Below are 21,421 nucleotides of genomic sequence, written 5' to 3'. Positions count from 1 at the left end.
TGTTTTTTTTCGAAAATGTGAGTTGTGACTCGCGTGCTTATTATAATTTATTCATGGATTTTAATATTTCATTTATTAATTAATTAATTTGATTATAAATAGATCTCATGTTTGGATTTAACCAATTATTAATCGACTTACCTATGAATTGATGGATCCTATCTTTGGATTTAGTAAATAATTCAAACCATGCATGCCAAGGTGTACAATTAGTTAGAACAAAAATGATGGGACAAGAGCATGACTCTTTTGAATCAATATGTTCCTTTACTTTTCAAAATCTTCACACAATTTTCTCCATCAAAATAATGTTGAGAAAGTCAAATTTTCCAACATTCACATCATCTAAAATCAACCATGAGAAGATTGCAGAGCAATTGTTCAAACAAGGAAATAGAAAACCCACACCTCTAGATGGCTCTTGCTTTTTGACACTTTGTGGTCATCATTCTTAAAGCACCACCAATGAAGTGTTCGGAAAAAATTTGGAAACAAGAATATGGAATAATATTACATGACATATGTAATGTACACACTTGGTGATTATAAGATAAAGAAGTCAGAACTAAGTATAATTTTTTGTATTTAAGGAACAAATGTATCTGAATCGGTTAACTAATAATCGAATCATAGCTCATCCCTCCTCTATATGATATAGCAATACTATTCTTTTGCTATAGTTCTTAATTCACTTTCTTTTCTAAGCAACATTGTATCAAGAATATTGCCTTGAATACCTTGTGAGTTTTCAATGGTGGTTTTTGTTTCAGTTGTCTCAAGGTCCTCTCATCCTCTCAACAATATGCCTACTCTTTTCTTCGATGTGACGCCTCTTCTCTTCAAATTTCTCCCCCATTTTCTTCCCCAAATCAAGCATCCTTGCCTTTCTACCCACCTTCTTTGGCCTTGAATCATTGTCATCAATTACATCACTCTGCCTTTCAAACTCTACCAGTGACCTAGATAATGACTGTGATTCTGAAGCTTCCTCTCTGTTCTCCTGGCATGCTTCATGTGGTTCATCAGTTGCAAGAAGGGGAGTTCCTAGATCTTGCAAGGACTTACTCCTTATAGTAGAAGAATCCACGGAGCTTGAAGAAGGCATGGCTGCACAATCAACGACTGGTGGCTGCAAGGAATCCACCTTTGGTTGTTGATGCTCACTGTCTGAGGTTCTCCTGTTTTCCTTCGCTTTTGATTCCGTAAGTTGAGGGCCTTGAGCTTCACGCACAATTTTATTATCAGTAACTGCTTCTTGATTAAGCCATATAAATGGGGCAACTTTCTTTGGGACCCAATCATCTTTTTCTGCTAACATCCAAGGAATGCATGCACTTTCACAATTTGGAAGCACCATAGTTTCCCGTATGGCCGCCTGCGCAAATGATGGAAGCATCAGCTAAAGCCACTTGGCAGTTTTCTATCATCCTATCAAAGCTGAGTCCAGCATTGAAAATTGTGACAAATAGCTCATCATTCGTTTTCTATGGCTAAAATGAAAAAGACTGCATAAATTCGGTAAAAAAGGTAAATTTTTCCTTCTATAAACACTTGGGAACATAAGGTGTATTAGTCAAGACAGTTGGATTGAAAGCCCTTTTTTGCCATTCTGGGGCAGGGAAGGAGGCCGGAGGGAATTTTGTTTATACTAATGTATAAGCCTAATTACTCAGTTCAGTGTCAAGTTAAATGACACAAACTCAGTAGATAAAATTCCTTTAAAACCAAATAAAATTACAAAAATAAATATAAAACTAAGACATATACATCTTTTCAACTTTGTTTTTATAAAACACTTTTTCTTCTTTTTTTGCTACACATGCAGTTGCCAAAAAAAAAAAAAACCACTTTTGTTATCATGTACCTTCTCTTCCAAAACACAACTCCTTTGTTTAATTTTTCAAAACATTTTTTTTCTCTTCAAGTAGTTGGTGTGCCAAATTCTTGTGTGTTTCGTGCAACAGGGTAACCGATGTTTCACTTGGAAATTTTCATTAAGCAATTTAAGGAATAAAATGAAAAAAAAAAACTGAAATATGTTTTTCATCAAGCAATATTACTATGTAACAAATGATATTCATACCTTAAACCGACTGATCAAGAACAAAGCAATATGTCCACTAGAAATCTTGTGTTCCCCAATAGAAGACTCAAGGTCAAACTCTATATCAGGCATGGAGGTGAAGCCAAACCATAACTGATCAGAAGGAGGTGGCTTTATATATATCCGCAGCGTTCCTCGAAGGGATGCAACCCTTATTGACAAAGACAGAGGCACCTCCAATTCGAAATATCAATTAGTTTAATAATAAAAGACAAAATTTTCGATTCAATGATAGATGATATGGAATAAATTTTATTAGGAATACGTTAATAATATGCTCAAATCAGTATAACATGATGAAAGACCCATACACAGCGGTATTCTTTAACCTGCGATTAAGTAAACATGCAAATATCAGATAAGTTCGTCAAGAACATAATGGCATGACAAACACCATGTTGATAATATATGAACCATCCTATTGGGATCAAGAGGGTGAATCAGAGGCCTCTACAACAACAAAAGAATAACATTGTTAATCCAGCAAATGTCAATGGCTTGCTTTAAGATCTACTAGGTCTGATTCTTTTAATTTTGTCCATCAAATTCAAGAATTACTGCAGTAGATCCTACTGAAATGAGTGGTCTATTTCTCCCTAATTTCTTCTATTTCTTCCTCTTTTCCCCCTAATTTCCCTATGAATTCTAGTTTCTCTCCCTATTATCCATCCCTAGAAATTCCTATCTGTCCAGACATTCTTTCTTCGAATTGGTGATTTCTCAACCTCTCTTCAAATTGGATATGACCTGTCCTTATGATATGAAATCAACCCACAAATTTCATTTTTACTAACAAACCAATATTCAAATACAACATTCTATATTCAATAACACAATATTCAGATGCAGAAAGGATAGGCTCATTGCTCTACATTCAATGAGAAGTAAAATAAGGGTTCTGTCTGTTCCTCAAATACCAAGCAAGTTCAAAGAATTTCAATTGGTATCTATGAAGTTCCCTTCTTCAATTTGTAGGATCTTGAACTATCTACTTTTAGAGGATTTATAAAGGGGAGATGGGTGTTTTCATATTAACATTCAAAGTTTCTTCTTTAATTACATAAATACCTCCATAACCCTTGATTGCCGTTTTTATGAGTTCCTCTTAGCAGAAAAACTTCTATGTGTAAATAGATTATACACAAACCTGTGAAACCTGTTTAGCTACGGAATTTAGAACAGCCTTCCAGCGAGACACATAACTTGTTGTCGATGTAGCTTTAGAGCCTTTTAGACCATCTGAAGCCGAAAGAGAGAGAAATCAAAGGATGAAAATAGCATCATTTATCCTAGCCAGATTAATAGAGTAAAAACAGAAGCAGAGGACCAATCCGAAATTATACTTGATGAATTAGGTGAAGCTACAGAAAGAGCTGCATTTGAAAGAGAAGCGCATGTAGTTACAGTTGCATCATCTTTGAATAGAGAAAAGTGGAGGGAAATGAAGTAATATGTTGAAACCATTAGAGTAGAAAATTCAAGAGTGAAAAGAGGAGAAAAGTTATGCATAGATTCCTCTCCTAACAACCATACATGTCTTAATGTGTATGTTCGCAACAAGAAATCACATAGAGAGGGTTCCTTATCAAGCCCACCCATGCCATGCAAACAAGTTGTGGTCCACCATGCAAGCATGTCATGCAAATTTGGGAATAGGCATCTCATACACATACAACCTGCTTCTCTACATAAAACCTTCTTATACCGAGAGGGGGGGGGGGGGGGGGGTTCATTTATAGCAAGAGACAAAGACATGACAACACCAGGACAGAGATCTGGAGTCAGCAAGGCCTTCCATCTAGGAATTTCTTAAAGTTGTGATTTATAATTTCCTAAAAAGGGTGTAACTTTTGATCTTAACCAATGAGTGTCCACGTTCTTTGTGCATAATTGGAAATCCGTGTTTTTTTTTAAATAACTACATAAGTAAACAAATAATAAACTGCATTTTATGCATCAGCAAATCTTGAGCCAAGTGAATGAGGAAGGGGACAAAAATATATATCATTATCATACTAACCAACTTTAGGGTCAACCTCATCCTCTTCAGGAAGATTCAAATGCTTTCCAAAGTGCTCAAAGCCTTCAAGAAGGTCTGAAGACATATTCTCAACAGAATTTGATTCTGAATTTGCATCCACTATGCCTTTTTGAAAAGCCTGGTCCTGAACTTCAAGTCTTGTTTCAACATCTAACAAAGCTCTACCAGAGTATTCAGCATCAACCTCAAACGCCCATACCTCATTCATGTCTGTAGCGAGGAGCCTCATTGCATGGATATAAGGTGGGAGATTCCCAATGTCTACACCAGTACAAATGACTTCACCTATGTAACTAGGGGTCCTCATATTGGACAATGTTCTCTGTTATATCAAATCATAAAAATCATCAGAACTATCTTCAAATGTACAGTCAAATATTTTTAATAGAATTAATTGCATGAAAAAGTAGAAGGCAATATGGCCATTGAACATCTGAATCAAAACATTGATGCAGTAATAGTACACACAAGAAAAATATAGTATACCTTGACGACCAAAATACTTGGTTAAAAACCAAAACTTTGCCTTCACAGGTAAATAAACTGATAAAAGGAGAGGCTGAATTAGGAAACTCAAAATACACCCGTCAAAACAAACAGAAGATTTTGTCTTTTCGCCCTTTTAGGCTGGAAAACCAACTAAATTGTCAAGGTGCAATTTTTTGTACCAAAACAATGTCAACGTAATTATGCCTAGCAGCAAAGAACATTTTCATTTTGTTCTTCACCTTGGTAGAGTCAATCAGAGAGTAGACTGATTCACAAAGTGCAATTAATGAATCAACAAGAAACATGAAGAGGCAATACCATACACAAAAAATTAGAAAAGCACAAAGTCTGATTTTGGTGACTGTCCAACCTGAATCCGTGTTTGAATGGAACTTTTAAACCCTGCATTGCCTTTGATATCAAAAAAGATTCGAGAAATTATCAAGTTCCAGCAGAGTGTTCCTTCATCGAAATTTAGCCTGTCTTGTTCAGAATCAGCATCAGAAGCAACAGAAGTACAACTTTGACTAGCTGAGCGAGGAAAACCTTGTGATAATGGAAATGCCATATTTTCTTCGATCAAACTGTTCGGCGCCTTGTTTGTCACTGAATCTTGGAATGGCTGCTGTTTTTCAGTCTTTCTCTCTTCACGGACAGGTTGATAAGTCCAAATTCCCTTATTTTCCATACCAGGCTTCGAAGCCCTTCTGGACAGCTTTTTCCAAAATAATCTAACTTTTGATGAAGTTCCATCAAGCCCACTTCCCTTATCAATTGGCTCAGCACTAAAACCTAATGAGGGTTTCATTAATGAAGGATATCCAGCATTTAAAGATGCCAGGTAAGAATGGAAATCTAGATTCAACATGGTGAACCACTTCAACTTTTCTTTATCCTCACATGAAGCAAGACGAAGAGCTTTGCACCATGACTCCTTCTCCCAGGAAGTCTCCAGAAAAAGGTAAATGATTTTACATCCATTGTATATTGGTGAAGTCTTGCTTTCCATTTTTATTGGAAATTTCTTGGCCCTGTCAAACCATTAATACAAGGGAAACGAATGAGGCAAAAGTCAAATATTTTGAAAGTGAACAACTGGAAAGACAGAATTAAGTGATATCAGAATCGAATTGTGTGATACTAAGGTGGCAAGCTAAGTGTGGCATCATATTCTTCAGTGAATGAGGAAATTATCACCAATGGTGCTGTTAGACCTGCCATTAATTTTCAGAGGCTAACTCAGAAAGAGAGAAGAATTCCTTTTGAAACCTAAAGCAAAACGATGGGATGGGATGGATAACCTTGACATTCAAGCAAGAATTGTTGTTGTAAATACTAAATAAATGTACATTTTTCGAGCAGCAAAAATTGACAGTACCATTTTCTCGAGGGCAAGTTAGTAGCGGAAACAGCCTCAATTACGCAGCCCTTGAGGGGAATAGTAGTGCGGGAAGCATCAGAATGTGTCAAAATCAGGCTGTTGCCCTCGATTTTGCCATGTTTTCGAGCGGGAGAAACCTCCAACAGCATTTCCTTCTTTCTCTTGGGCTCTCTGGGTGGAACTTTTTCCGGTTCCAAAACCCAAACAATCCCCTAAACACATGAAAAAGGACTGAATGAAATGGAGGTTAAAAATCTCAGCAAACACAGAGGGGACATACCTGCTTGCTGTAAGCGAAATCGAGGGGCTGTTGGCTTTGGAGTTTGGGATGCTGGGTCGCATCAGATTCTTTCTTGATCTTCCGATTCAACCGATTTAACACAAGCAACACTCCCAGGACTTCCACGCCGACAATTGCTAACACCCCAACAACCAACCCAGCAATGAACACGCTCAACATCCTTGTTTCATTCGATCCAAATTCAATTCTGCTTCTTATTTCTCATTTCTCATTTATTCTTTCTTAATTCTTAAGGAGTTAACGAATCTTAGAGAAGAAATACTTTTCCCACATATATTCCCTTTAATACACTAGATAGAGACTCTGAAAATTAAAATAAATAAATAACTGAACAAAATAGACTTGACCCAGCCTTACCAACCAAGCAAGATGTATAGGAGTAAGACGTCTCCTAATTAGTACATGTGGTGATTGAGGCAATTCGGGTTTGGGTTATTTTGAGTTAAAGATTAATTCGGGTTCAAATAGTCTCGAGTTTTACTTATTTTAGTTTCGGATCGATTCAAATTTAGAATATGAAATTCATATTCGAACTACTTTGAGTTCGAGTTATATGAATTTAAAAATTTATCATTTGTTCGTTTACTCATTTTAAACAAAATCATTTTTATGGTTCAAATATTTTAAGATCGTATGTGATTATTTAACAAGAATATAATTTATTTTAATAATCAATTTTCTTTAATTTATATATTTTTGTTTTTTTTCTGAAGGTGAATCATTATATCAATTTTATTTTCCTTACAATCATAAAAATTCAAAATCTTTTTTGATTTCGGCAATTAGTAATAAATTTGTGTACATTTCAAAAAAAATTAAAAATTAAATTTATATCAAATTATAAATTCAAGTTTTTATGAATTTCGAATCAAATCGATCTCGTGTTCAAGTTGTTGTAGGTTTGAATCACCTTAAGTTTGAATTATTTTAAGTTCGATTCATTGCAAGTTCAGATCACCTAAAGTTTAGATCATGACTTGTTCAAATTCAATTATTTTTTGGTTCAACTAAATTATTTTTTTGGTTAGTTCTGATGAGTCAAGTTTGATTTTGGGTTAATTTGAACAATATTTTTGGTTCAGTCAAATTTTACCACCTTTATCTATTGGTAGTATGGTGTGTCTTCCATGGTAATGTATAGGATAAGTTTCCTCTTTATATATATATATATATATATATATATATATATTCTCATGACAATATATATTATAATGAAACATTTGTAAACTCCTAACTTCGTTTGTGAAGTTTAAAATTTTTATGATTAATGTAAATGATAATTTTCTTTTGGGCTTAAATTCACTTATATGAGCAAAAAATTGACATAATAAATTTTCTAAATATAAATAAGTAAAGCTATATTTCTCAATAATTATTTCTCTCTAAGGGATTTCATCTTCCCATGTACAAACATAAAATATCTCTCCCAGAGTCTCACCCTAGCTTTATGCTATGACAATTAGGAAAACAGCACCACTACTTATTCTATTAAATAAGCTCAAACTACAAAAACAAATGTATGCCTTACTTTATTGATCCTCCTTAATGTTATTCAGAAGCATTATTTTAATATTTTTGAGCATGGAAACAACATCCTTCATATCTTTCCTGTCTTCTGGTAATTCAGCCGAACAATCCAAAGCTAACCTCATAATAGATGATATACAATTTGCTTTAACAACAAAGAATTCATCCTTTGTATGCATTAAACTCGAATCTGCTACACCAATTATTCCATCAGAGAATGACCTTTCCACCCATCGCTTCATACTCATTTCTCCAGCAAAAATTTCATCTGTGGGTTTTTTTCTTGTGAAGACCTCCATTAATAGAATACCATAACTATAAACATCACTTTTTACAGAAAGGATTCCCGTTGATCCGTATTCTGTATGTTAAACAAAATTAAATAATTAAAAAGGTAATTAAAACATGTTAGAATAGGTAATTAAAACATCACCTGGTGCCATGTAGCCAATGGTGGCAAGTGTAATTGTTTGTTTCATGGACTCTTCTTCTCCCAATAGTTTGGCAATACCAAAATCTCCCACATGTGCAACCATGTCTTGATCTAGTAAGACATTACCCGGTTTTAAATCACAATGGATTACAGGCATTGGATGTCCCAAATGGAGGTATTCCAGTGCTGATGCTACATCGATCATTATATTGATTCTTTGAAAGATATCTAGGAAATAATTGTGAGAATATAACCATTTCTCAAGGCTCCCATTAGGCATATATTCAAGAACCAAGGCTTTGAAGTCAATATTAGAGCAACTAGTAATGACCTTGACCAGATTCCGATGAAGGATATTGCGCATCACCTCACATTCATTATCAAAACTCCTAAATGCTCCATCTATTTGTAACTTGAAAACTTTTACTGCAACATTTGTCCCATCTGAAAGTATCCCTTTATATACAGAGCCAAAACTTCCTGAACCAAGCAAGTTGTTTTCACTAAAGCCATTAGTCGCTTGCGAGAGTTGATTATATGAAACTCTTCTCCATGTTTCTAACGGAATCAAATCTTCCCCAATTTCTGAACTTGTGCTCCTCTTCTGCCATTTTTTGTAGACAATAATGCAGGCTGCAATTGTTATTACTGAAGCAATTGTTGGTAAAACATATTTCAACACATGCACAAGGGCCTTCTTAGATTGTCGATGGATGGTATTTTTGCAAGGGGGGACTTGTAATCTAGGTGAACCACAAAGTGCATAGTTTTTCATGAATGATTCAGCTATGAAGTTGGCAAAGGGCCCTCCACTGGGGATTTGTCCTTCCAATCTATTGAAAGACACATCAAAATGCTTGAGATCAAGAAGTTGTTCCAAAGACTTGGGAATGACTCCAGAGAGATTGTTGTCTGATAAATCCAAGACTTCCAAACTTATCAAGTTGCCCAATGATTTAGGAATAGGACCTTGTAAACTATTACTAGAAAGTGCTAGAAGTTGAATATCATCGAGACTCCCAATTGTGTCTGGAATATCACTTGATAACAAATTCTTTGACAAATCCAAATATATTAGTACCTTCAAATTTTCGATGTCAAGTGGAAGTGGACCGATAAGAGAGTTTGACGACAAGTCTACACTTAAGAGATCTCTGAGGCTCCAAAGAGATGAAGGTATTGTCGCATGCAATTTGTTAGAGGACAAGTTCAGATATCTCAAAGAAGTCAAATCACCCAGACATGTCGGTAAAGGTCCATCAAGCTCATTAGCACCTAATGATAATCTGTTCAATCTCTTTAAACCACAAAGATCATGTGGAAGGGACCCTTGTAATCTATTTCCATCAAGATGCAAAACCTGAAGATTCCTAAGCCTTCCTATTGTCATTGGAATAGATCCACTCAACTCATTGAGGGCAAGGCCTAATGCTATAATGTTGCTTAAGCTGCCAATTTCCGTGGGAATCTTGCCTCCAATTTTGCAATCATTGACACGTAAATATTGGAGTGAAGTAGAGAGATTTGAGATAGAATTTGGAAGAAGGGCATTCAATGGGTTGTATGATAGCTCTAAAACTCTCAAATGCCGACAATTTGCCAAGGAAGAGAGAAAGCTCCACTCACCATTTGAAGTTTGTGTGGTCAAATTGTTGGACCAAAGGCGCAACACCTCAAGGAACCTTAAATTGCCAAGTGTGTTTGGAATAAGGCCATGGAACGAGTTCCTGTTTAAGTCTAGGAGAGTGAGCTTAGAAGCATTGCAGATAGAGTCTGGGATGTTTCCCTTGAGATTGTTTCCCCACACAATGAGTCTCTCAAGATTTGAAACAGAGCTCATGTCTGGCAATTTACCTACATAAAAAAGAAGGAAATGCAATTGCATCATTATGTAAAACTTAAAGTTGCATTTGGTGGGAAACAGAGTTGAGCTGATACGAAGAAGAAGAAGAAGAAGAAGAAGCAGGGGAGTACACGTTTGCTTCCATAAGATACTATAAATAATTTTTTATTTATTTTATTTTTATCTGTTTGGTTGTATTTAATTAATTTTTATGTAATTATCTTTAAAAGTAAATGTAAAAAATTAGAGAAAAATAACAAAAATAATACAAAATTACAAAAGGGCATTTTTACTTATGGAATTTTTTTGAGAAAAGGATATTTTCAAAGAAATTTGGACTTTTATCCACGAAAATTTTTATCAAAAAAAGTAATTCCAACCAAAATTATCAGCTAATTTTAGGGAAATTTAATAATATATAAATAAACTATTACGAATGAATTTTTTTAATATTATCAATGGAATTTCCCGGTGTTAATAGTCAGACCATTATCAACAATATCTTTCATTTTCAATGAAAGGTACAACTCATATAAGTATTTTTGATGAAATATTTTATTGGAATTCTGTCAATAAAGTTATTTCCGACAGGGTTTTGACTTTTTCCAGAAAAGATCTCTGAAAGAAAAAAATCATCTCTTTTATTTAAGCTGTTGACTTTTAATTGAAAATTGATTTTAGGTTGTTTGGTCTCTAGAGAACCAAAATCTCAATAAACTAAATGTTTGGGTACATTCTTTTTATCTTAATTAATTATCATAATTTTTTTAAGATAAATTAACCCAAAAACTTAGTTTTTTTTTTTATAATTATCTCAACATAATTTAAAGAAAAAAACTGTACCAGAAGATTACCAGATAGGCTATTGTTTGAGACATCAATTACTTCCAGAGAAGAAATGTTGAAGATGGAAGGTGGAATCACCCCATTTAGACGCATGTCCACGGCTGAAAATAACTCCAATGCAATAAGATTTTCGATCTCTCTTGGAATTTCACCTGATGAAAAAGGTAAAAATATGAGATTAGAATCATATAAAGCAATCGATTTTTCTAATATTACAAATCATATCGAAATTATATTTATATGTTCTAATAGATATGAGACTGAGATTAAAAGGTGAAACAATAGAACTTTACCTTCTAAATCATTAACACCTACATATATCTTCTTGAGTTTGGTTGAATTTCCGATGCTCCTTGGGATGAACCCACTGAACCGATTATAAGATAATGATAAATATTGAAGATTTCTGCAGTCACCTATTTTGGAAGGAATATGGCCAGAAATTTCGTTGTAGGATATAACAAAGGTCTCAAGATTTACAAGATGGTAACACATATTCTGTGGAATGCTGCCAGATAGACTATTGTTGTAGAGATAAATTAGTTTCAAAGAAGAAATATTAAAGATGGAAGCTGGGATTGGGCCAACAATTAGGCTCATGTCTCCAACCGCAAATTCCTCCAAACTCAGAAGATTTCCAATTTCCCAAGGGATTTCACCTGTCACCATAATGAAAACCAAAGTCATAATTTGTTCAGACCAAAGAAAAGTTAAAAAGGCCAAAAAAAAAAAAACTTTACCTGCCAAATTATTTCCACTCATGTCTACTAATTTGAGCCTTGTTAAATTGCCAATACTCCTAGGGATGATGCCACTGAATCTATTGAGGTACAATGTTAAATTCTGAAGATTGCTGCATTCATCTATGCTGGATGGAATTTGACCGGCAAACTCATTCAAGTGCAAGTATAGTGCCTCAAGTTTGGGCAGATGGCGACATATATCTTGGGGCAAACTACCAGATAGACCATTAGATGCAAGAGAGATCATCTGTAGGGAGGAAATGTTGTAAACGGTTGAAGGTAAATGGCCATGGAAGTGGTTGTCGTCCAAATTAAGTGACACTAGGAAGGAGAGATTTCCCAGGTGTGGAGGGACAGTTCCTGTAAGATCCATGTTGGGAAGGCTCAGGGCTATGACTCTGCTATGCTTAGCAGAGCAGGAGACACCAACCCAGTTGCAAACAGAGTGGGTGTTACTCCAGTTGTTGGCTAAGATGTTTTGAGGATCAATGATGTGGTGTTTAAATTCGAGGAGTGCATGCTGGTCAGTGGTGAGGTTCCTCACAGCAATCATGGCGTAGCTAACCATGAAACAGCAGTGAATGAACAAAGCTGACGAGAGAAAATGTAATTTTCTCATGTTCATGGATGTGGGAAGGATGAAGAAACAGAATTGATGGAAATTGCAGGATGGTTAAGGAAGTTTGCTTAAAGCATTGCTTCAATAGGATTCAAGGACCAACTCGTCAACAAGACCAAGACTCTGAGAGAAGACCATAAAGCATTGCTTAGGTAGAATTCCACACGCACAGGCGGACTCCTTGCCACCACCCAGACTCTTGACCCCTTGTCTTGGTCTTCCACGATAAATGAAAACCAGTCGCGCAATACGTCAAGCTTTTCAGACTATGATATGATTGATGGAACCCCATGTTGCAAGGAAGTCTCTCTCCAATTGATGACAAGACACAGGAATGGGAAACTTGCCCTGTTGAAATCAAATCGCCTTGCTTCATCAAAGCTTATGTTCCCATCAAAATTTTAAGTCAGCAAGAGCAAGAGACCTGCATGTTCCAATTACAAAACCAATCTAGTCTTTCCCTTCCCTCGACAGAATCCTCACGTAATAAATTTGCTTGGTTCTAATTTGTATCAATTTGCTTCATAATATTATACTTTTATTTCTATCAGAATTCTGGACACACTTGGTGCGTGGGTGAATGGAGAGAAAAAAAAAAGGTAACAATTTTAGAGGATTAGAATGATTGATGAATAAAAAGAGCACTTCTTGGATAAGATTTGTATTCGAGTACTTGACTTATTAGTTGATATATAATTTTTTTATTTAAAAAAATAAAATTCGAATCCTTTTTTTATAAATAATTAGAAACAAGATTTACTTAATGAGAGAATTTTTTATTTAGGGAACAAGAGAAGTGTTAAGTGAGGCATTTCGTTGTTGTGCCTTGGAATTACTTGGTTTATGCATGATGTATGACCAAAGCTACTAATATATTTCCTTTTTGTTTTCTTATATAATTAGAATTCATAAGCATTTTTGTAAATTATTATATTTTAGCAATAAAAATTTATTATTTTATTTATTTTATTTTTATCTATTTGGTTGTATTTTAATTTTTATGTAATTATCTTTAAAAGTAAACATAAAAAATTAGAGAAAAAACAAAAATAGTTAAAAAAATAAAAAAAAGATATTTGTGTTTATGAATTTTTTTATTGGAAATGGATATTTTCATATGAAATTTGGAATTTTACCAACGAGAATTTTTGAAAAAAAAATATAATTTTAATGAAAATTACCAATTAAAATTTTATGAAATTTAATCATATAAAAAATTATTATTAATAAATTTGTCGAATATCATCAATAAATATTTTGTTGATAATGAATTAGGCCATAATTTTTTTTATTTTCCCTTTATTTTAGTTAATTATTATATATTTTTTAAGATAAATTAACCTAAAAACTGACCTTTTGCAATCATCATCTCAATATAATTTAATTAAACTCCTCGCCAAAAACGTAAAAAACTGAACTGGAACATTACGTGATAGCCTATTGTTTGAGACATCAATTACTTTCAAAGAATAAATGTTGAAGATGGAAGGTGGAATCAATATAAGGTATGTGCGTATCTTCAAGAAGATTGAAGGTGAATTAATAGTGGGAATAAGAGTCAATCTGTTGGAAAAGCCTTTGGATTTTGAATTTATTTGGCTATTTTAATTTAAGTATTAGACTTATTAGTTGAGTATGATATTTAATTTTTATAAAAATATTGAATTTCAATATATTATAAAGTCTATGAAATCGGGTTTGAAGTAGGAATAGAGGTTTGTATAGAACACAAAATTAAAAGGTTGGTAATCATGTCCTGAAATTGAAGTAATGGCAGCAGCAACAACTTCTTCTACCTGCATACTTGACCTCACCTTTCACTGCAGTTTCAAGTCTAAACTGGTGGCTCATCATGGCATTAAAGCGCGTGCCTTTCTCAAACACAACATGATCAACTACAAATAAAGATTAGCAGTTACCCTTTCATCAAATTATAACTCATCAACGAGTTTCATGATGTGAGCATTATGAGTAACCATGCGAATTTAATTGATTAGGTGAAAAATATTAAGTTAAATTAATAATGTCTCTAATTTTCTGTTTAACATATTATTAATATAAAAAACATTTATTATACCTGTATCATACGATACACTTTCAATATTTATTTAAAATAATATAATATATTAATATATATCATTTTTTATTAATATCATACCGTATCATAAAATATGTAATACGTATCGTACAATATTAATAATTATGTAAATTGATACTAATTATATAATATATCAACTTATTAATAGTATTGTAGGTATTGCATATATTGATAACTTTGCTTTTGACTATGATAACAATATCAAAAGCATATTGAATTTTGACAACAATATCAAAAGCATATTGGTTTTAGTCTTTTAATCATATAGAATTATTTTTTATAAATTCATGCAGGATTATGTCTTCAAATTAAACCATAATTAAGCTTAAATGGTAATTAAACATGTGCTTTTATTTCTTCTTATTTCCTTTGGCTAGATTCCATTTTGTTATTGAGAAAATTTTGTGATGTGAGAGTACGAGCTAGTATATATCTACAATTTTCTTTAATATTCTCCAAAGAAAATTTATTTCCAATTGAAAATTAATTACATCCATGTCATGACTCTTTCATTGATCAAATTCCTCTAAGTTTTGCTTCCTTTTGGTGAAATATTATATAAAAACACTAAACTAATTATATCGTACCTGAAACTCTCAAATAGAGATTGAGTTATATTCTAAAATCAATTACAATTTTGTTTATGATAATCTTAGACAAATACGTATATTTAAAATTTAGCACTATAAATACAATATTCACCCCACTATTCCTATTCATCTAGCTTTCCTATCCATTTAGTTCAGAAGAGAAAAAAATGGAGTTCTTCAAATCTTTGTTTGCTGCTATTATTATTTCGTTTTTCTTATTTCAGGTTAATGCCACCAATGTCACCCATGATGGCAGATCCCTCATAATTGATGGAGTACATAGAGTTTTAATATCTGGTTCAATTCATTACCCAAGAAGCACAGCACAGGTAATATATTATTACATGTTAATAATAATAATCGAATTATTCTGTTTATAAATTTATTTATTGATATAAATATATTTAGATCTTGATTTTCTTTTATTTTGCTAGATGTGGCCTGATCTTATTAGAAAGGCCAAAGAAGGTGGATTGGATACAATTGAAACCTATGTATTTTGGAATGCTCACGAACCAATTCGTCGTCAATATGATTTTAGTGGAAATCTTGATCTCATTCGGTTTATTAAAACCATTCAAGATGAAGGATTATATGCAGTACTTCGAATTGGACCTTATGTTTGTGCTGAGTGGAATTATGGGTAAATTAATTAATTGTTTTGTGTATTTTAGAATTTTGATATTTTTATAATACTAATTTTCGTAGCTTAATTTTTATTTTATTAGGGGTTTTCCTGTATGGTTGCACAATTTGCCGGGAGTTTCTTTCCGAACTAAAAACGATGTGTTCATGGTATAATGATTTTTCTTCTTAATAATTATTCATTTGTTTTAATTAATTATTTTTTATATATGTAACATAGTTTTCCTTTTTTAATTTTTCAGAATGAGATGCAAAATTTCACTACTTTGATAGTTGATATGGTCAAAAACGAGAATCTCTTTGCATCGCAAGGAGGTCCAATTATTCTTGCTCAGGTATATATATACATCAATGATTCAGTGTTATTATTATTATTATTATTATATATGATGTTTAATTAATATTATAACAAATTTGTACAGATTGAGAATGAATTTGGAAATGTTATGGGTCCTTATGGAGCCGGTGGAAAGGAATATATTCAATGGTGCTCTAATATGGCTGAATCTCTAGGCGTTGGTGTCCCATGGATCATGTGTCAACAACAAGATGCTCCAAAGCCAATGGTAATACATTTATCTATGAATTATGTGTAAATTTTGTTTTAATAAATATTAATTATTATAGTAATTGATATTTGATTTCTTCTTTGATCAGATTAACACATGCAATGGTTTTTACTGTGACGAATTTAAACCAAATAATCCAAGTAGCCCTAAGATGTGGACAGAAAATTGGACTGGCTGGTTCAAGAGTTGGGGTGGTGCTGACCCTTATAGAACAGCTGAAGATCTTGCTTATTCTGTTGCTCGTTTTTACCAAAAGGGTGGTACTTTCCAAAATTATTACATGGTCAGTGCTTTTTTAATTAATTTTTTACTCATATTAGAAACAATTTATTGTGTATATTTTGTTTTTTACTAACTTGGGTTAAACATTTAGTACCATGGTGGCACCAATTTTGGTAGAACTTCAGGTGGCCCGTATATCACTACTACATATGACTACAATGCACCTCTTGATGAATATGGTAATAATTTCAATACATAGTTCATGTCTCTATAAATTTTGTTTTTTATTAAAATATTATCATCAATTGTTAATTAATTTTTTAATAGGAAATCCAAATCAACCAAAATGGGGACATTTGAAGCAACTTCATGATGTCTTGCATTCGATGGAGTATACTCTTACTCATGGTGACGTCACAAATACAGATTTGGGTAATTCTATTTCGGTAAGATTGATTTTTTTTTATTTTAAAAAATATAATATTTAATAAATATGTTCTAATATTTTTTTTTAATTTATATTATTTAGACTACTCTCTATTCGACAAAAGAGAAATCAAGCTGCTTTTTGAGTAATGCACACAATCAAACAGACGCTGTGGTCAAATTCGGAGGGATTGATTATTATCTTCCAGCATGGTCTGTTAGCATTCTTCCTGACTGCAAGGACGAAGCATACAACACTGCAAAGGTGTATGCTCAAACTTCAGTGTTGGTAAAGAAACCCAATAAGGCTGAGGATGAACCCAATTCTCTGGAGTGGGTGTGGAGACCTGAGAATATCGAGAGGACGGCTGTGCAAGGGAAGGGAGACCATCATGCTAACAGGATCATTGATCAAAAAGCTATGGCAAATGATGCTAGTGACTATCTGTGGTACATGACAAGGGTCGAGCTTCCCAAGGATGATCCCCTTGTGACTGGAAAGGCTACCCTTCGTGTAACTGATAGCGGTCATGTTCTTCACGCTTATGTCAACGGAGAATACATAGGTTCTCAATGGGCCCAATATGGCAGTCAAAAGTATGTTTTCGAGAAAGAAGTCAAGCTGAACCCTGGAAAGAATTTGATATCATTGCTCAGTGCCACAGTTGGATTACAGGTATGTAACGTATATAGATACATATATACCACCCATCATAATTTTGCTATCAGTTTTGATGATTTTATTGACAAATTGTCTACAGAACTATGGCCCCATGTTTGATTTGAATGTTACTGGAGTTCTGTCTCCTGTCGAATTGGTTGCTCACAAAGGCAATGGCAAAGTAGTCAAAGATTTATCATCACATAAGTGGTCATACAAGGTCGGGTTGGATGGAGTTGCAAACAAGCTTTACGAAACAGATTGTCCTTCAAAGTTGAAATGGTCAGCAGATTCTCTTCCTGTTGACAGGAATATGACTTGGTACAAGGTAATTTGCACCATCAATTTATTTATAGTATGGATAGTAACATTACTGTTATTGTGATTAGTTTATTGATTGTTGTTCTTGGGAAAATGCAGACAACCTTCAAAGCTCCACTGGGAAATGCTCCAGTTGTTGTGGACTTACTAGGTTTAGGCAAGGGCCATGCATGGGTGAATGGTCATAGTCTTGGTAGGTATTGGCCCAGTTACATAGCTGATGAGCACGCTTGCCAGACTGCTGCTTGTGATTATCGTGGTGCATATAGTGACAAGAAGTGTGTGTCTAAGTGTGGCGAACCTACTCAAAGATGGTAAGCAATTAATTATGTTTTACATAAATATTTCACATTGTGAATCCAAACTCTTGTTTTAATTTTTGTTGTTATTTGATAGGTACCATGTTCCACGATCGTTCCTTAAAGATGGTGAGAACACATTGGTTTTGTTTGAAGAATTTGGTGGTAATCCTTCTGGAGTACAATTCCAGACTGTTGAGATTGGGACGGCATGCATAAATGCTCATGAGGGAAAGAAGGTGGCACTGTCTTGTCATAACCGACCGATTTCAAGAATTAATTTCGCTAGCTTTGGCGACCCACAAGGTGTCTGTGGATCCTTCAAGAAGACCGAATGTGAGTCAACAGAGGATGCAGTGTCCATCCTTGAGAAAGAATGTGTTGGCAAGGAGTCATGCTCCTTTGAGATTTCTGAAGACAAATTTGGAAAAGCTTATTGTGCTGTTAAAAGGCTAGCAGTGGAGGCCGTTTGTTAGGATTTTTTTTTTTTTTTTGGATTTTAAGTAATACTAGGATTTACCTTTTGCTGGCTTTTGAGTAAGCATTTAGGGGAAATAGTTTGTTTATATTAGTTAAAGTTAGGGGAAATAGTATGCTTATATTAATTTAGGTATTAGGTCGGAGTGTTCTAAACAATTTTTATAAATATTTAAATTTATAAAATATTACTTTTTAATATGTTGTTCTGAAATTGTTATTTAGGTAGAATTCCATAAGACTCTTAACCCTTTTTGTCTTGGTCTTCCACCATAATGTGATTGATGCAATCAAAATTCCACCCCATGTTGCAAGCAATCCTTTTTCCAATTGATGGAATGGGAAACTTGGCATGTTGCAATCGAATCACTTTGCTTTTCACCTACATCAAAGCCTATGTTCCAATAAAAATTTTAAGTCAGCGAAAGCAAGAGCCCTATGTTCCTATTACAGCACCAATCTAGTCTTTGCCTTCCGTCAACAGAATCCTCATGCAATAATATTAGCTCTTCATAATTAATTTGCCATTCATAATATTATTCTTTTATTTCCGCCAGAACTGTAGACACACTTGGTGCGTGTGTGAACAGAGAGAAAAAAATATATTGAAATTTTAGAAGATTAAAATGATTGATGAATAAAAAAATTCTACTAAAATAAAAGTTTTAGAAAAATTCTTATTTCAGACCGTTAGCATGTTATCTCATTTTAAAGGCAATGCTAATATACCAAAGAAAAATAGAGCAGAAATTACTTTTAAAATATCACACATATTTCCTTTGCAATTTTTAAATAAGATTGTCAAAATAGGATGTTAAAAGCATTTAGACTGGTTTTATCGTTCTATTCTATCCCTTTTCTATGGGATGTGGAACAAACTCAATGGATGTGGTTTGTTTATATTTTTGTTATATAATTTGATTGATAGATAAAAATCTAATTTGTCAAGTGTTCAATTTAAAAACCCAAACAAAACTTTGTTTTTTCAATGTCATTCATCTTAAATTCTTTTTTAAGTAATCCACGATTTTGGATAACTTTTTAAAATTCTAATAATGTTCAAGTCATCAACATAAACAACAATTATGATAAATTCAAATCTAAAACCTTTCATAAAATACATGGATATATAGAATTATTTTTATAGTATTTTTTAACAAATATTCACTGAGGCAATTATATTACAAGTATCTTATTACTTTAATCTATACAAAAATTTATTTAATTTAATCGAATAAATTTTTTAAAAATTCAAATATTGTACTTCAGGCAACTTAAATCCTTCAAGGATTTTCATATAAATATCATTATCAAATGAGCTATATAAATAAGCTCTACCTACATTCAGCAGACGCATATTAATCTTCTCATTTATTGCTAGACTAATTAATATAAAATTATAATTACATTCACCACAAGAGAATATATCTCTTTATACTCAATACTAAGTCTTTGGATAAAACCATGTGCGATAAGCTGTGCTTTATATTTTGTAATCTCATCTTTATCATTTCGTATTTAAATCTTTCTTTGTTGCTATGATTTATTCTTTCTTCTTATTTCATTATTAATATATTAATAATGACACGAATAAAATGATCATTACCTACTTACCCAATTAGAGAACTCTTGAAATCTTCCTAAACATTATATGGTGTGAAATCAATGTTGAGAAACTTTGGATATTAAAATTTTGATCTTTTAGATCAATTTTTTTTTTGTCGCCATTACGAATACTTCACAATAACAATCTCTACCAATTCGATGTATGGCAAGATATATTCATTTATTGTGAGATAATAGGATTCATGGTTGTCGAGTAAAACATATTCATTTATTATCAAATAATAAGATTCGAACTTGTCGAGATTAAGATTTTTTATATATACTAATCGAAAGTGAAAAAAATATAACGTATTTTTTAATTTTACAAAATTATAGTAATGATTTCACAATGTTAAAATTAATAATATCTTCAGCTTTTTTTTAACATAATATTAATATAAAAAATATATATCATGCGTGTATCGTGCGATACACGTTCAATATTAATTTATTTAAAATGGTACAGTATATCAATTTTTATCTTTTTTTTAATTAGTATCGTAATATATACATGTCATATATCTTTTATTTTTCCTTTAGCAGAAATTTATATCAAATATATCTTCAGTTTTTTTCTTAATATAATGTTAATATAAGAAATATATATCGTACGTGTATCGTGCGATAACGTTCAATATTCTCTTTTTTTCTATCACCATTATGTAGACTTTAGGTAACAATCTCTCCTAATTGGATGGATGTTAGGGTATATTCATTTATTGTAAGATAATAGGTTTCAAGGTTATCAAGAAGTATATATTCATTTATTACGAGATAATAAGAATCAAAGTTGTTTAGTGTGGAGATGAGGTGATTTAGTTAATTTGAGATACGAGATTTTTTAATTGTATAAATACTTGTTTTGAACTTGTTCTTCAAGTTCTTATTGAATATATATATATATATAAAACATTAATATCCTTATAAATAAATATAACATGTGACATTATTTTAGCTAAAGGGAAATGGATGGGCAAGCCTGGTGCAACTTGTGTACTGCGAAACTAATTTTTATAAAAAAATAATTTAAATTTGTAAAAAAAAAATTATAATAATTAATTAAACTTAAAAATGTATCAATCGTATCATACGATATGTCAACTTATAATATGAATTATACGATATATCAATATATCAATTATACAATAACATATTATAATATACGTCGTAACATATTAATA

General features: G+C 32.7%; 3 protein-coding genes across 5 annotated transcripts; 1 reads left to right on the top strand and 2 right to left on the bottom strand.

Moving 5' to 3' along the window:
- Positions 1-484: 484 nt before the first annotated feature.
- LOC110427377 (uncharacterized) lies at positions 485-6,664 on the bottom strand. 2 transcript variants are annotated; one of them, XM_021442871.2, is made up of 7 exons: positions 6,296-6,664; positions 6,013-6,227; positions 5,005-5,665; positions 4,125-4,467; positions 3,252-3,343; positions 2,084-2,278; positions 485-1,375 (listed from the first exon to the last, which is right to left on the bottom strand). In XM_021442871.2, exons 1-7 carry the CDS (start codon positions 6,473-6,475, stop codon positions 776-778), a joined length of 2,286 nt encoding a protein of 761 aa, XP_021298546.1. In that variant the 5' UTR covers positions 6,476-6,664; the 3' UTR covers positions 485-775. The 2 variants fall into 2 exon arrangements, with proteins under 2 accessions (XP_021298546.1, XP_021298547.1); XM_021442872.1 differs by having other exon boundaries at positions 6,013-6,246; positions 6,296-6,434.
- Positions 6,665-7,684: 1,020 nt separating this feature from the next.
- On the bottom strand, positions 7,685-12,485 carry LOC110427192 (uncharacterized). Its single transcript, XM_021442645.2, has 5 exons — positions 11,706-12,485; positions 11,259-11,624; positions 10,974-11,117; positions 8,277-10,130; positions 7,685-8,204 (listed from the first exon to the last, which is right to left on the bottom strand). The coding sequence occupies exons 1-5, from the start codon at positions 12,331-12,333 to the stop codon at positions 7,846-7,848; spliced, it is 3,351 nt and encodes a 1,116-aa protein (XP_021298320.1). The 5' UTR covers positions 12,334-12,485; the 3' UTR covers positions 7,685-7,845.
- Positions 12,486-15,182: 2,697 nt separating this feature from the next.
- On the top strand, positions 15,183-18,634 carry LOC110427099 (beta-galactosidase 15-like). Of its 2 annotated transcripts, none has more exons than XM_089785441.1 (12): positions 15,183-15,344; positions 15,450-15,658; positions 15,744-15,810; positions 15,903-15,995; positions 16,083-16,226; positions 16,318-16,512; positions 16,603-16,690; positions 16,779-16,897; positions 16,981-17,553; positions 17,639-17,807; positions 17,960-18,098; positions 18,253-18,634. In XM_089785441.1, the coding sequence occupies exons 1-12, from the start codon at positions 15,183-15,185 to the stop codon at positions 18,632-18,634; spliced, it is 2,340 nt and encodes a 779-aa protein (XP_089641567.1). The 2 variants fall into 2 exon arrangements, with proteins under 2 accessions (XP_089641567.1, XP_021298184.1); XM_021442509.1 differs by having other exon boundaries at positions 17,639-17,866; positions 17,959-18,173; positions 18,256-18,634.
- Positions 18,635-21,421: the final 2,787 nt, after the last annotated feature.

Source organism: Theobroma umbraticum, unplaced genomic scaffold, assembly GCF_002168275.2.
Source record: "Theobroma umbraticum cultivar Fairchild unplaced genomic scaffold, ASM216827v3 scaffold_228.0, whole genome shotgun sequence".
In the NCBI taxonomy this organism is placed as follows: domain Eukaryota; kingdom Viridiplantae; phylum Streptophyta; class Magnoliopsida; order Malvales; family Malvaceae; genus Theobroma; species Theobroma umbraticum.
The sequence above is the reverse complement of the archived record's forward strand: the minus strand, read 5'-3'. Positions and strand labels throughout refer to the sequence as shown.

Bases quoted from the DNA above. Each gene is read 5' to 3' on its own strand.
- LOC110427192 (XM_021442645.2), bottom strand. From the start codon at position 12,333: ATGAACATGAGAAAATTACATTTTCTCTCGTCAGCTTTGTTCATTCAC. The intron at 11,118-11,258 runs GTAAAGTTCTAT...CTTTTTCATCAG, and splicing joins AGGTGTTAATGATTTAGAAG to GTGAAATTCCAAGAGAGATC. The intron at 10,131-10,973 runs GTAATCTTCTGG...TTTTTTATGTAG, and splicing joins CTCAAACAATAGCCTATCTG to GTAAATTGCCAGACATGAGC.
- LOC110427377 (XM_021442871.2), bottom strand. From the start codon at position 6,475: ATGTTGAGCGTGTTCATTGCTGGGTTGGTTGTTGGGGTGTTAGCAATT. The intron at 3,344-4,124 runs GTTAGTATGATA...TTTCGGCTTCAG, and splicing joins TGAGGTTGACCCTAAAGTTG to ATGGTCTAAAAGGCTCTAAA. The intron at 1,376-2,083 runs GTATGAATATCA...TCATTTGCGCAG, and splicing joins TCTTGATCAGTCGGTTTAAG to GCGGCCATACGGGAAACTAT.
- LOC110427099 (XM_021442509.1), top strand. From the start codon at position 15,183: ATGGAGTTCTTCAAATCTTTGTTTGCTGCTATTATTATTTCGTTTTTC. The intron at 15,345-15,449 runs GTAATATATTAT...TTATTTTGCTAG, and splicing joins ACCCAAGAAGCACAGCACAG to ATGTGGCCTGATCTTATTAG. The intron at 16,898-16,980 runs GTAAGATTGATT...TATATTATTTAG, and splicing joins ATTTGGGTAATTCTATTTCG to ACTACTCTCTATTCGACAAA.